The sequence below is a fragment of the Maylandia zebra genome, linkage group LG18, assembly GCF_041146795.1.
Source record: "Maylandia zebra isolate NMK-2024a linkage group LG18, Mzebra_GT3a, whole genome shotgun sequence".
Classification (NCBI taxonomy): domain Eukaryota; kingdom Metazoa; phylum Chordata; class Actinopteri; order Cichliformes; family Cichlidae; genus Maylandia; species Maylandia zebra.
The window spans coordinates 13865428-13879276 of NC_135184.1; the positions used below are offsets into that span (position 1 = coordinate 13865428).

The 13849-nt window shown below is 38.7% G+C and overlaps 3 protein-coding genes across 5 annotated transcripts in view; 1 reads left to right on the forward strand and 2 right to left on the reverse strand.

Moving 5' to 3' along the window:
* The window catches only part of myom1a (myomesin 1a (skelemin)), a 28678-nt gene extending 21794 nt beyond the window's left edge, over positions 1 to 6884 (reverse strand). For 2 of the 3 annotated variants that reach the window (XM_076876436.1, XM_076876435.1), the window contains exons 1-6: positions 6577 to 6884; positions 1591 to 1731; positions 1295 to 1478; positions 1038 to 1195; positions 727 to 819; positions 502 to 590 (exon numbers count right to left, since the gene is read on the reverse strand). In XM_076876436.1, the coding sequence (XP_076732551.1) occupies positions 502 to 590; positions 727 to 819; positions 1038 to 1195; positions 1295 to 1478; positions 1591 to 1731; positions 6577 to 6869 (958 nt within the window). In that variant the 5' untranslated portion in view covers positions 6870 to 6884. Of the gene's footprint in view, positions 1 to 501; positions 591 to 726; positions 820 to 1037; positions 1196 to 1294; positions 1479 to 1590; positions 1732 to 4907; positions 5120 to 6576 lie in introns of all 3 variants that reach the window. The other variant, XM_076876437.1, reaches the window with a different exon arrangement.
* A 580-nt stretch (positions 6885 to 7464) lies between these two features.
* Positions 7465 to 9838, forward strand: myl12.2 (myosin, light chain 12, genome duplicate 2). The gene is made up of 4 exons (XM_004542942.4): positions 7465 to 7601; positions 8605 to 8812; positions 8985 to 9146; positions 9314 to 9838. Exons 2-4 carry the CDS (start codon positions 8629 to 8631, stop codon positions 9484 to 9486), a joined length of 519 nt encoding a protein of 172 aa, XP_004542999.1. The 5' UTR covers positions 7465 to 7601; positions 8605 to 8628; the 3' UTR covers positions 9487 to 9838.
* bag1 (BCL2 associated athanogene 1) lies at positions 9804 to 12659 on the reverse strand. Its single transcript, XM_004542941.5, has 7 exons — positions 12524 to 12659; positions 11774 to 11902; positions 11604 to 11686; positions 11408 to 11521; positions 11178 to 11285; positions 11019 to 11081; positions 9804 to 10923 (listed from the first exon to the last, which is right to left on the reverse strand). Exons 1-7 carry the CDS (start codon positions 12558 to 12560, stop codon positions 10834 to 10836), a joined length of 624 nt encoding a protein of 207 aa, XP_004542998.1. The 5' UTR covers positions 12561 to 12659; the 3' UTR covers positions 9804 to 10833.
* Between the last annotated feature and the right edge of the window lie 1190 nt (positions 12660 to 13849).

A 13849-nucleotide genomic window follows, 5' to 3' on the forward strand; every position in this document is an offset into this window, starting at 1 on the left:
GTAAATGTGCACTTCATTTTTCAGTGACACGGTTGGCATGTGTAGTTTGGTAAAAAGAAAATAGCGGCCGTTTAAAACTTCCCCTAACGAGGTTTGTAGATTTTGAGCAGCAGACTACTGGGAAACAAAACTGCTGCTGAATTCAAATGTAATTTTTGGCTCTTCCAAAAGTGTTGGCTACTATCTTTACACTCAGGAGAAGGCAGACATCTTTTTGGCGGAAAGCTACCAAAACTGGCAACTCAACACAAGAGTACAGATGAAAAAATAGACCTACAGGCCAGAGGGGTGAAATGCCCCTTTGACGCTCGTGAATGAGCTTTAAGACCTTCCTGTGGTCCGCGAGTTGGAGGGATTTGTCTCCTGAAACATACTCAGGGCACAACTGTAGGACACTGCTGAGTTTTAAACCTCTACTTTGAACTTTGACCGCTAACTGAAATCGACTAGAGCTGCTGCAGAGAGGGACATGTGGAAAAGAACATTAAACGAGTTACCTACTTTTCACAACCACAGAGGCCACAGCAGAAGCTTCCCCTTTCACATTGAGGGCAGAGATATGATACTTAGCAGTGTCGAAGAAATCACAGCTGGAAACAAAATGGTTATCACGATTAACTATTAACGGCATGAATAGATTCGGCGCTGCAAAAAACAAACAAACACTAATACCGTTTATCTTGGGTGTGTGCTGTTAATTCAGAGGCCAGCTGAATGATTACCTACTTCTTGATCTCCAGAGAGTGCATGTTGTAATTGCTCTCAGCTGTGTACTTCTCGGAGTGGGCTTTGGCATCGATGAGGACGTTGTTTTTATACCTTAAAAGCAGCAGAAAACCAATGTTTATTTTTACTCTTGTCTTCAGAGTTTTTAATTGCCATGGTGCATGTAGGTGTTTATGTGGCAACTGTGGAAAATAAACTCGACTGACGTGTTGGATGGAAACTTCTCTATGACACACGCATGACAGACTGTTTTCATCAGCCTCTTTTTTTGTGACTCAGAGAAGAAGGGAACTTATAAACCTGGAACGTACCAGGCAATCCTGGGTTTGGGCCATCCAGCCACGGTGCAGTGCAACTTGACATCCTTGCCCTCCCAAACAGTCTGTCCACGGGGCTTGACAATGAACTCTGGGCGGTGTGTCAGGCTGTCTGGGTTCATTTTCTTACGGAACTCCGACCATTCCTCCATCTGTAGCGGGAGTGTGTGATATGAAGCCCATCAACGCCTGTATGGGTCATGTGAAAATGGTTAAACCTTTGCATTCACAAAACTATGGAAAGGATTTACCGTCCTGCTCATTTCCAGGCGTTCAGCAGATTCCCTGACATGCTTTGACCTGGTTTTCTTCTCCACTTTCACCTCCATGGCCTCCCTGGCCTCCCTGACAAACAGGTTCCTCATGGCCACATAGTTGATGCCCTCCTCTGTGACCTCCTCCTGGGCCTCCATTAAGCCCCGAACTACATCATGACTAGAACGATACAAACCAACCAAGATGTGAGAACAGAGAGGACACTATGAATCTCAGAAATTATACTGATTACTTGCTAAGAAATATCCACAAACTCAGATTGCATACTCACTTGGCTCTAAACACCGGAATAACATAGCCGATAACTTCTTTGTCCTTGTCCATTGCCAGGTAGGTGCGTTTGGCTCTCTTGGGTAGTGGGCTCAGTTTAACCACCTCCTGCCCCTTCTCTGTCTTCACAGAGAGCTTCTTGCTAAGAGGTAAAAGGCATAATTGATCTTACTAAAGCAACAGTGTAGCTCCAAATAAATTGCATGATTATTTTTTTTAATTATTATTATTTTATTAAATAATGATGTGCTGAGTGATTGTGGAAGATTCCTTGGCTTTTTTCAAAGAAAAAAAAAAAATTTCATCTTCAGAAGAAATAAAATGCCAGTTAGCTGAGTGCCAGAGAAACAACCTGAGCCAGAATCAGACTTCTGCATCCGTTTGTTTTCTTGGAACAAACAAACAATAATAGTAAATGTGGTTCTCAGTCTTTTCTTCCAATCACACAAACTTTTATAAAGTTTTCTTTACCCAGTTACAACCAATGCAAAAACATTCTTGGTGGAAAATATTAAGAATCACATTACAATAGAAACACACCAGGATTTTGACAAAGACAGAAGGGCGATATTGTGCTTGTTTTTGATGTTTCTGATGTTTCACTCAAAACTAAACATTTAAATAAATATGGTGGTTACATAAAGACATATTCAGCTGGTGCTATAGTCCAGTTACTCAGAGAGGAAGATGTATTCCGGTCCGCTCCCTAAGATCCTGACCCATTTACAGTCTGTTTCATTAGCCTCTTAGTCCTCACTATTGTCAGAAGGCTTTGTTTTTAATGGAACTGGGACTGCTGTACATAAGACTTGTTTTAAAGCCTCACTCTCACTCATGATCTCTGCCAAGTCAGCGCTAGTCTATCCATTTGGCATGAAAAGGAAGCAGGAACGCGTGGCTTTGATGAAGTCTGTTATGTACTGGTGAAGCAGGACACAATCTGTGGAAGGTGCTCAATGCACAGCAGAGACAGACAGATGGAGTCTCACAAAAGATGCTGTAATGTCAGGACGTTATTTCTATTGCTGACTCACCAGGTGAGCTGAGAGGATGCCTGCTTCAGTGTGAAACAAAGTCAAAGGTAATAAAGTTTGATGGCTGAAAAAGAGCACTTCTTTTCCGACTGACAAGCTAAAGAATGTCAGTCTGAAAATCAGAATCAGTAAAGTACAAATTGATTTATTTTTTTTAGTAAATAAACAAGACACAGATGCTTAAAATCAACAACAGCTATTCTGTACTACTGGCCCACGGGTTAATACCTATCAGACTACTGTGAAAGCCAGCCTGCAACCAGCTACAATATCATCACTTCTTTACAATGTCTTTACAGTTGGCTTATAGGCAACAAGCTCATGTCGCATCTTCAAAAATAGCTTGGCTGTCCAGGAATATAACTGGCAGCCCTTCACTACAGCTGAAATTCTTTCCTTGACCTCATTTAGAAAGTTATCCCAGCTCCAGCATGTACACTGAGCACCACAGCTTAAATGACAAAGAAATGCTAACCATACTGCATGTTGGTACGGGAAGGTGCATGTTCATAAATTTCAGAGACAAAAGATAAACAAAAACAAGCCCAAGAAAAATCACTGGCTTAAAAATAGAACCTGACTGATATTTCTAATTAGGAGGAATACCGATACATTGGCTAATTCTTTTTTTTCAGACACATGAAACATATGCAGATTTTCCAGTATTTGATAGGTGTAAAGTTATTTACGTAGGCTGGTTGTGTTTAAGGGATTTGAAAGACTTGCCTTAACAGAAGTTACAGAGTGCCCTCTGGTGGAGAAACACTGCAACATCAACACTCAAATATGGCTGAAGGGTGTTTCTCCAATCTTCTTTCCCTTTTTTAAATGTTTATTTGTCAGTCATTATAAATGGTGATGCTGACAGAGCAGCAGACAGTTATCATTGTCCAATAGTATCGACCTGTCAATAAATCAGTCAGGCTTTATTTAAATTCCTTACAATATTCACTAATGTGTAGTTTTAAAGATGTCAAGGTAAGGCTGTAAACCTTTTGCCATTATTAACCTTTTTGATCAAATTGAAATCCTTAAATTGCATATTTTATTCAGCTTGTGGCCTAATAACAATAATGTGCAATTTAACAGAACAGAAAACAAATGAACAGAAGAAAAGAAATTATTTCATTGAAGAAATAAATGTCTTAGCAATGTTGTTGTATTCTAATGCTGTTGTTGTATTGTTGCATTCACTGTTTTTCTGTATTACTTCAGTGGGTTAATAGATAAAAGTATGTCAATATATCAGCTCTAACACAGTGGAAATTATTTTATTTAAACATTACAGTCTGATCCAACATTGCAAACATTCTCCCACAATGTTTAACTTGCAAAAGTACATTTATTTGCTGGCAAAATGCCTCATGAAAGTCTAGCGCCAAAGCATCACAAATAAATAGTTTGTCCAAGTTAGATAGTGTGTGGGAGTCTGTGTCAAACATTGGATCAGTTTGTCCCTCTCCTATGCACCTGCCTCCTTAAATAGATGTTATAGCAACAAAACTCATGTATAAACACAAACACATGAGAAAAAGCCTTTGGATATGAACTTAGAAACATTACTTTAAGATATAGACTTTATAAGTGGATTACTCTCATATAACTGGACAATTTAGGAGGTTCGATATTGACATGTCTGCTTTGACACTTAGAGATGAGATTTAAAATAAAAGTCAGTTCACAAATCTGAGCTATAAAAAAACAAGGGAGAGTGGCTGTTGTTTTACATCTATCCTTCTGTTTACCTGGCAGCCATGTGTAATGGTCCCCATGCTATTATGCCAAGACTCCAGGCCCTGAACCCTATTGCTTTCTTGTACTTGTACTTACACACTTCTTCAGCTTTTTCCTATTTGAACAACTATTACAAAACATTTTTTCCTTCAGATTAAATGTCTAATTCCTGATTAAACCTACCGTATGTAGAGAAAGAGCTGGAAGGAAAATACGTTGTCACCCTCATGATTTACCATTTAATACACTTTAAAACTTTAAAGGCCATGCTACAACAGTATGTTAACATTAAAAAGTGCTATATTTTCTTTTTTTAAAATCTATTACCGTAAAAAAGAAAATCAATTAATAAATTATAGCATAAAAAAGCACCTGCTCTCGATGAAAACCCTTTTTGGTATGCACGCACTCTCCTTCCTGCTGCTAAACCCACTTCAGACCACAAGCACAATGCTGAATATTTGAAGGGGAACATTCATCATTTCTGAAGTACTAGGAGTGGCAGGTTACAACCTTGGACTCTGCAACCCCTTCACTCTAATCCTCTTACCGATGCCTGGTGGTCTTGAAAGTTGAGAATGACTGCTTGCTAACAGACGACTTGCTGCTCAGGTAATAGCTGCTCTCATAGAGATGCTGCTGCTGCTTCTCCTCATGTTGATGTTGATGCTGATGCTGCAGCTTCTGCGTCACTTGTAATGATGCTGACATCCTGACGGCCACTCCGCCAACTTATAATGACTGTCCTTTACTTTACCCGCTCTGTGAATCAATCTGACTGTTATTATTAAAGACTGGTTTCTCTACTGGAGGTTAGTCTAGTGCAGAGGCCGGTAATAAGGTAGTAGGAGCAGGGATTAAGGGATAAGAGAATTGGTTGCTTGTTAAAAATATGTTTTTAAACTTGTTATTGTGATTTTTTGTTTGTTTGTTTTGGGCAAGCAGCTTATGTGTTAGCTCTGGTTAAGATCTACTTTTGTGTTAAATGAAGCAGCAGGTGATAAACTGGTGGTTTTGATGATTTTTCAATTTAATTCAACTTTATTCACGTACTGTGAAATCACAGCAACAGTTGCTTCAAGGCAAAGTGAAGACCCTACAACAAAGAAAACCCCAACAATCATATTACCCCTTTGACCAAGTGCTTTGGCGACAGTGGGAAAGGAAAACTCCCTTTTAACAGGAAGAAACCTGTTAAAAGCCATCTGTCGTGACCGCTTAGGGTGGAGGGAGGAAGAAGACGGAAGGAAGTCTTGAACAATAATATGTAAATTTACAGTCAGATCATTTCCTGCAGTGGGCTTTTTAAATGTTTTGTGATGAACTGGACACCAAGCGTGGACAGATGGCAAGAACAAGTTAAATACTTACTGATTTTGCAGGTTTTGTGTAATTAAGCTACCAAATATCTATGTTCAGTACTTGATTAATTGAGGGTTATTTAGTTATTCATATATCCGAGTTATAAAATGTCAGAATATTGTGACAATGGCAAATTCCTAAAGCCTAGATGGTTGTTTCTTCAAAATAAAAGTCCAACTTCAAAGATTTTATGTTTATTGTAAGACAACATAAAGCAGATTGGAATGAATGAAATATTGATATTTTGTCTAATAATAATAATAATAATAATAATAATATCATCCAGCTGACCTTTCCCCATGTGAGGCCACTTAAGTTATTTTAGATATGGCTCAGGTTAAAAAGAAGAGCAGCTCCAGCTGGGAGGCAGGCAACAGTAACTATATGATCTGCAGTTTCTCCCAAATTACACAAAACTATTTTCTCCTTTTTATGTGCTTGAGCAACATCTACTACAAGCAGACTAAGCCATCCAGAGTTACACACTGAACTGGACTGTAAGCCATGAAGGCACAGAATGCATTAAAAACATTTTAACAAGGCCAGGTCATAAAAACGTAAAGTTTTGTAAGGTAAGGCTGGTGTTAATTGGAAGATTAGGATGACACTTCACTACAATGACACATGCAGGCTAATATACCAGAGCACTAGTTCTCAAAATGAACAAAACCCTGTTAGTAGGGTATGTAATAAAACTGATTAATTAAAACACATTTATAAACAAACTAAGTAAAAAATAAATAATCATAATCATACAGTGGAAGCCGGCCTAGGGCCTTATGGAGTCATGGTTTTAAATGATAACCAGAGCACATAAGTACTTCAGCTTATTTAAGAAAATATGCACACTCACTCACCACAAATTAAAAATCCACAATCGCTGAAAATAAGAGAAAATGTGTGTTAATCCAGAAGTAGCTAAAGCAAGTTGAGATCCAGGCAAAGCAGCAGGGTGAGGGGCAGTGGACAGGGCGGCAGTCCACAGAACAAAAATAATGCTGCCACTCGGCAGAATGCGCAAGACACCGTCAGGACCTTTTAAGGCTGGGGCAGCTTTAAATTTAGACCATGAGACCATGAGACAGGCCAGCTGAGCTGAGGAGCTTCTTTTTGGCCTGGCCCTCCGCTGTGTACTGTACTTCAGGGGCATATGCAGGACTCCAGTGGTTTCACCCAGTTCACTGTAATAAAAGGCATATGAACTGCACCACAAACCGAAAAAAGAAGAAGAAAAAATGCCACTAATAAAAGAAAATACAATAGAGGACGGGTTCTCAGTCTTAAAAAACAAAAACCTGCTAACCTAGTACAATCATATCATCCACCGACCAAATTTAACACCAATGCTGTTAAGTTTTAAACTTCACTTTCCCTTAGATTATAGTTTAGCTTATTTGTTTGAAATCGATCCGTTATTATTCCGCTGCGCAAAAAAATATTTAGTGGTTCAACTTCCTTATTAAATATTGAAAACAAAGACTCATTAACCATTTTGGCTAATTCAAACAAACGTCTTGGACATGCAAGTAATTGCTGCCACCTAGTGGTGACATATGTTGACTACATTATTAGTCGTCCGGACAAATAAAAAACATGATTCAATTAAGGCTGTACTTATAATCGTATCAGTGTATAAATCATGGATTTATTATTACCACAAGCAGTACGTAGGTCATTTCATCCAAAGCAAGAAGAGGAGAGGGACGTAAACAAACCCAAGGCGTGGAATATTCCAGACTGTTGGTTTCTTCCAACTTCACTCTCATTGGTCAGTTTAGGCAAGAGGAAATAAAACATTGATGTTCCTCTTCATCAGCTTGTGGATGCTGTGGTAGCTGTGTGTGCAGCTTTTTGGGCCTAGAAATTATACGTTTTTTCTAAGGTAGGCGATTTATTTTATGTTTATGAAGCTGCAGAGTTTGAGGACTAAGGACTCGTTTTTTTCTTGTGAATAAATCTCTGCTAGCTCGCTAAGGCTAGCCTGGTCAGTCAGTTATTTAGGTCAGCAAGGGGCTAGCTGGCAAAGCTGGCAAATAATTAAGGGGTTTTCTTCGCATTTTGTGTGATTCCTGCATTGCGCTATGTAGTGCGTGTGTGCTACAGCTCAAATATGAGTGATGTAAACAACATGTCAATACCTATATTTGCGTTATTGTTATGTTATTGCGTGACAGGTGAGCATAATTTGAAATTATATTGATCTAATAACATAAATATCCAGTAAACAAATGACAACTTAAGTGCTTTCGTATCACAAAACAAGTACCGAGTGCATATATCCGTTGTAAGTGATCATAGACTGAGCTAAACTCGTCAGACTCTTTAGTTAGGTTCACCCATTACTGGATTGGACCCCCTTTTGTCATAATTCGTTTAAATCTTCAAGGCATAAATTGAATAAGGAACTATATTTGACATTCCTAACCAAGTCTGCTTTGTTAAGAGACTGCACTGAGTTGGTGGCACATGATGTTCTTGTTGACTACGTACTTGTGTTAATGTAAAGTTGTACCTAACAAAGTGGCCACTGAGTGTATAATATTTAGCTGCTTTTTAAAAAAAGGCAAATTAGGAGGCTATATGACAATGTGATAGTAGTGTCAACCAAATTGACTTTAAATTGAATTACCAACATCTTGTAACCATGTTAATAAGTTTTCATTAGTATTAAATGCATTGCCTGAACTCACCTACATTAACCTTCCAGTTCATAGCTTGCACAGTAAATAATCTAAAGACACTTAATAGCCAGTGTAACCAAGGAACTTTCACCAGATGGAGAGCGTCAGTAATGAAGTCAAGATAAGAAAAAAAATGTGAATGAATCTTTCATTTGAACGTGTTGCTTGATCCAAGCTGACAACTTTCATGCTCCTGTATTACAGGAGAGGGACTAACAACCTGCCAACATGTCAAGCAAAAGGGCCAAGGGAAAGAACACCAAAAAGCGTCCTCAGCGTGCCACCTCCAATGTGTTTGCCATGTTTGATCAGTCTCAAATCCAGGAGTTCAAAGAGGCTTTCAACATGATCGATCAAAACAGGGACGGCTTCATCGACAAAGAAGACCTTCATGACATGCTGGCCTCATTAGGTAAACTTGATTTATTTACACATATTTAGTTAGTGATAACGTCTTATGGAGTTAAAACTGCATTATTTGGGGCTCGTATTCAGAAGTTAAAAGATTTCAATCTTTTTCTAAAAACAAACCATTAAATGTGGTTAGCAGGTTAGAGTCACTCTGACCTTGAGCTTTTTCCCAGGTAAGAACCCCACAGATGAGTACCTGGAGGCCATGATGAATGAAGCACCTGGCCCAATCAACTTCACCATGTTCCTGACGATGTTCGGAGAGAAGCTGAACGGCACAGATCCAGAGGAAGTGATCCGTAACGCTTTCGCCTGTTTCGACGAGGAGGGCACAGGTGAGCTGATGTGTTCAACTGTTTAAGTTTCGCATCTTTTTATGTGAATTTGTCTCAGACTCTGGCATGTAGAGACATTGTTTTGTAGTAAGTGCTTAATTTGAAGATATCTGCTCAGTGCTAACATCAGGAAGCACCTGCAAGAGTGAAACTGTTTCTTCACACAGGTGTGATTCAGGAGGAGTGCCTGCGGGAGCTGCTCACCACTATGGGTGACAGGTTTACAGATGAAGAAGTGGACGAGCTCTTCCGCGAGGCGCCCATTGATAAAAAAGGAAATTTCAACTATGTAGCATTCACACGTATTCTGAAACACGGTGCAAAGGATAAGGATGACTAGTGGGTTCATTCTTTACTCCATGTCTATGTTTAATGAGTTTCCATTCAAGTTAGGAAAGCTATGTTCTGTAATTTGGCTCATGACAAAGCTTTACTGTGGTCTACTTTACTGAAGCTCATTTGTTTAAGCTGCTTTTTGGACCTCTGGGTCCCTCCAACCAATCCTACTTTGAAAGCTTGTTTGCACATCTGTCATAACACTACTAGGGGGTCTCTATAAGCTAGTGGAGATGTATAAAAAGACCCCCACGGATAAAGCTGGAAATAAACTGACACCAGATGTCTGTTATTGCAAATGAATCAGCTGTATTTTATAGAATAAGCGTGGAGATTAAAATGTATTCTGAGAAGAATCACCAGTGCTCTTTATTTTTTTTAAAGTTTTATTTTAAAACCAAAGAATTCGATGTGATGCATCAGTCTTAGCACAAGATTCAAAGATACATGAACACTCAGGATCAGCCACTGGATTTAGGTGCTTGATTTCTTAGGATTCTTGATGTTGAATATAGTACATGCGATTGCGATATATGGACACTCCTGCAGTACTAACCTTTTCTTTTTTTACTTGTAATTTTGCTGTTATTGCTCTGGGCCAATCAGTTTAAAACCCAAATAAATTTTGCTTATCACATATGATGAAGAAAATTTGCCAGTCTCACAAGTGCCAGACTCATATTGGAAAATCCACTCATCAGTTTTCTTAACCACTTTTCACAATTCATGGTCATGGGGGGTGGGAGGCAGGGTACGCCTTGTACAAGGTCGCTAGTTGATTGCTTGTTCTCAAAAGACAGCATGGCAGGTAAAAGCCAGGGAACAGTGACCCATTCAGACCCATAAGGGCAATAAATGTTTATCCCACAACATAATAAGCCTCTTGTGGCCCAATGGGAACAATCCACTATCCTGAGTGGATATTGCTTTTTGGAACTTCCCCAATTAAACAGTGTCTATATATTTCTGATCATAAATCATTCACTGCAGCTTGTGCACAATGAGGAACAAAACTCATTATGTTTTAGACATACAGGGCAACAAACGGGACATTTTAAGATATTTGGCATTGACAGCTCTTTTAGCTAATTAAAATGGCATGTGATCCATTTCCTGCAAGTTCATGGTCAAAGTTTCTCAGTCGGCACTTTGTATCTGTCTTGAACCAAGAGGATTTGCTTGTGTTACGTATCCAACATCGTTCCTGATAACCAGCATCCTTCTTTCCACTTGATCATTTGCTTCACACCAGCAATAAATAAACCAGGATCTGCTTCACACGTGAAGCTTTCTGCACACTTTGCCATTGCTCACAGAGCAATGTATAGAATAAGTGACTAAAGAGACTGCACTATTCTGCCAAAGCCAGGTTTTTTGACTGGATCTTTGATAGATGGTCTGATATACAAGCCTCGATTTTGTCGCACTGGGCGAGGAAATCCTGTGGACATATGGTAAAGATCAGACTTATTTTGATTATCAATAGTTTTCAAATAAAGCATGATTGTTTTGTCAGAGGGAAAAACAAACACTAACCTGCACTGTTTTTATTAGTCCTTTTTTCTTCATTCTGCAGTCATTGAAATTTTCTGGAACACTCTGTTAAAAGAGGAGCAATTTGATGGTTTGCTATACATGACACACACGATTAAAGCAGACACTCAAAACAGATGCTTACGCTTAAAATAGCATTACCATAGCATCTATCTCCTCCAAGATCTTCATGAACTGCTCAGCTGCTATTTTTACTCTGTGGTCTAGTTTACCCAAGGCCTCTGCCTGGAGATCTTTGGCGAGAAAGCCCTGTGATAGGATAGGATAGGGGTGACAATAATACATTAGAAGATGGGACAAAAGAGAGCTGTGTAATATTTATTTATTTTCCTATATATTATCAAAAAACAAAAAGACCTATGATTGCTTACATTTTTCAGTCCAGTCAACTCCCCGTCTACCTTCTCCAGCTTCTTGGCCATCTGCTCCACACATTTCTCAATGTCTTTGAGTTTCCTCAGTTCAGCTTCTTCCTCTGGGCTGTTCTGTTTAGAGATTATCATCAGTGTTTTGCAAATGCACATATTCAGGCACCAGAGATGTAGCACATGTATAAATGTGCTTTACCCTCTTTCCAATCATCATGAGTTTGCAGCCTTCTTTTATTCCATAGCTGGAAAGGCTCTCTTCCATGTCTTTCAGTGACTTCCCTAAAATTAAAAAAGACAACTTTAAAACCTGATATTTTACATTAGGCCTCATTTGAGTGTGTAAAAAAAGGAAGACTAAAAGTCTACCTTTAAAGATAAGTTTCTGAGAGGCAGGTGGGACTCCGGTGGCTTGAGCGAGAGCATCTGACAGGTCTTTAACAGTGGGTCCTTTTCCATCCTCATGTCCTGTTAGCGTGATGCTGTGCTTAGAGGATCCTGAAATAGGAAAATAAATAAATATTACACAGCTCTCAAGCTATTAAGGATTGGGAGTTATCATTGTCACCCTTTTGTCTTCTATCGGTGTTATTCAGAAAGTAAATGTCACCTACCAGGATTAAAAAAACAATAATAAAAAAAGTCTTTAAAAGTATTTGGACCCATCCAATTACAGAACATGCGGCATATCTCGGAAACTATCGCGCACGTTTGGTTCAGTTTTTAACGATGGGTTGCAAAATTTTGTTTCACTATCGTGTGAGGAAAAATAATTACAAAACATTTAACAAGCGATTGGCAACAATACAATTTCTCTCAGCAGCCCTCCTGTTTCCCAAATGTGCTGTAAAGTGTCTTCAAACGAAACTAATTACAACAGCTACACAATTCTTCATAAACGTGTTTAATAAATGCTGATATTTACAGTAGTTTATATATTTAATTTGTTATTGAAGAACAACACATAACCAGCGGGATTCAAGTAACATAACCACACAGTCTGTGGAGAAGAGCTACAGAAGCTGAGCCGTTTCTAGCTAGCTTTAGCCACAACGAAACCCAATTTTTACTTATATTTTGTGGTGATTAAGGTGTAGTTTAAAGCCGAAATCTTATTACCGTATGCGACTGTCATAGTTATCGTTTGCTCCGACATTTTGCTTTCCGGCGACCTTTAATCACAACATCAAACGCAAAGCTAACTGTTGCTTATTGCTAACTACTTCCGGTGTTACAGTTTAACTGGTGATCGCGTTAAGTGGTGTTATTCCATATGTTCCTCTCGCAGAGAATCCACGAAAAATAGCCCAGGGCTACCAGTGTGTGTAATGTTTGACTGGATTAAAAATGTGGCTTACCAAAAATAATTTATATGTAATAAGTTAATTAACAACAAATAAATAAAATCACCAGTTCATGCAGATACACACGCACATTGCTGTTCTAAATACATCTTTGGGGATCTGCCCGGGGTCATCAGGGATTTGGGGTCTTTCAATATCCTACACCCTCTCTCAGGTGACCAAGGCAAGATTATCTGCTAAAAAATGATTTCTGATATTTAAATTGTTGGCCTATAATCCATTCATGAGAGACATATCTCAAACACGTCTCTCATCAATGCTATCAAGTAATTTTGAGCCTGAAAGAACATTCCTGTCACAACAAAGAAGCTGTAAGTCACTTTTACATATTATTATTTATGCTGGAATAAAGTGTAATTGAGACTCCTAAATGTCTTTTTCAAGAGAAATATGGCCAAGAGTGCATCAGAAATTAATTGGATTAATTATATTTTACCACACAGAGTAGATACAACAATGAGAATATCTTGATGCATGCTCAGTCATCCAGGTAGGTAAATCCCCAAAAGCTTTTCAGTAGGAGAGCCGTTTCGTCACTCATCCAAGTGACTACTTTAGTCTCAGCTGACTTTAGGTTGATCAATGGTCATGAGAATTTACATATTAATGATCAATTAACTGACCTCCTAGCCCATTGTTCCTTCAGTGGTGCTAGTTTCAGTCATTATGCAAATGTACTGTTTATAAGATTGGGGAAACCTAAAGTCAGTTGGGACTGAAGAAGTCACTTGGATGAGCGACCTTACAAAACTTTGGTCATTCAAACCTTTTACAACAAGAGGTGTCAATGTATGTGACGAATCTACGACTAGACATATCTGGACCTACTACTTTTGTGGTTCTTCACCGATCAGCACGACCACCAGTTAAGCTTGAACACCGGAAGTACCCCCTTTTTTTCTTTTCTTTCACTTTTTTAAATGCAATTTTACTTATTTAATATTGAATTTATTATTTAAATTTTTTGACTTTTTATTTATTTACTTGTTTAAAAAAGCGGAACAGCAAATACAAACACAACAGCTGCACACAAAAGTGATAAAACGCGAGCCGAAGTCTACAGCGCAACTTGAAACTCTTC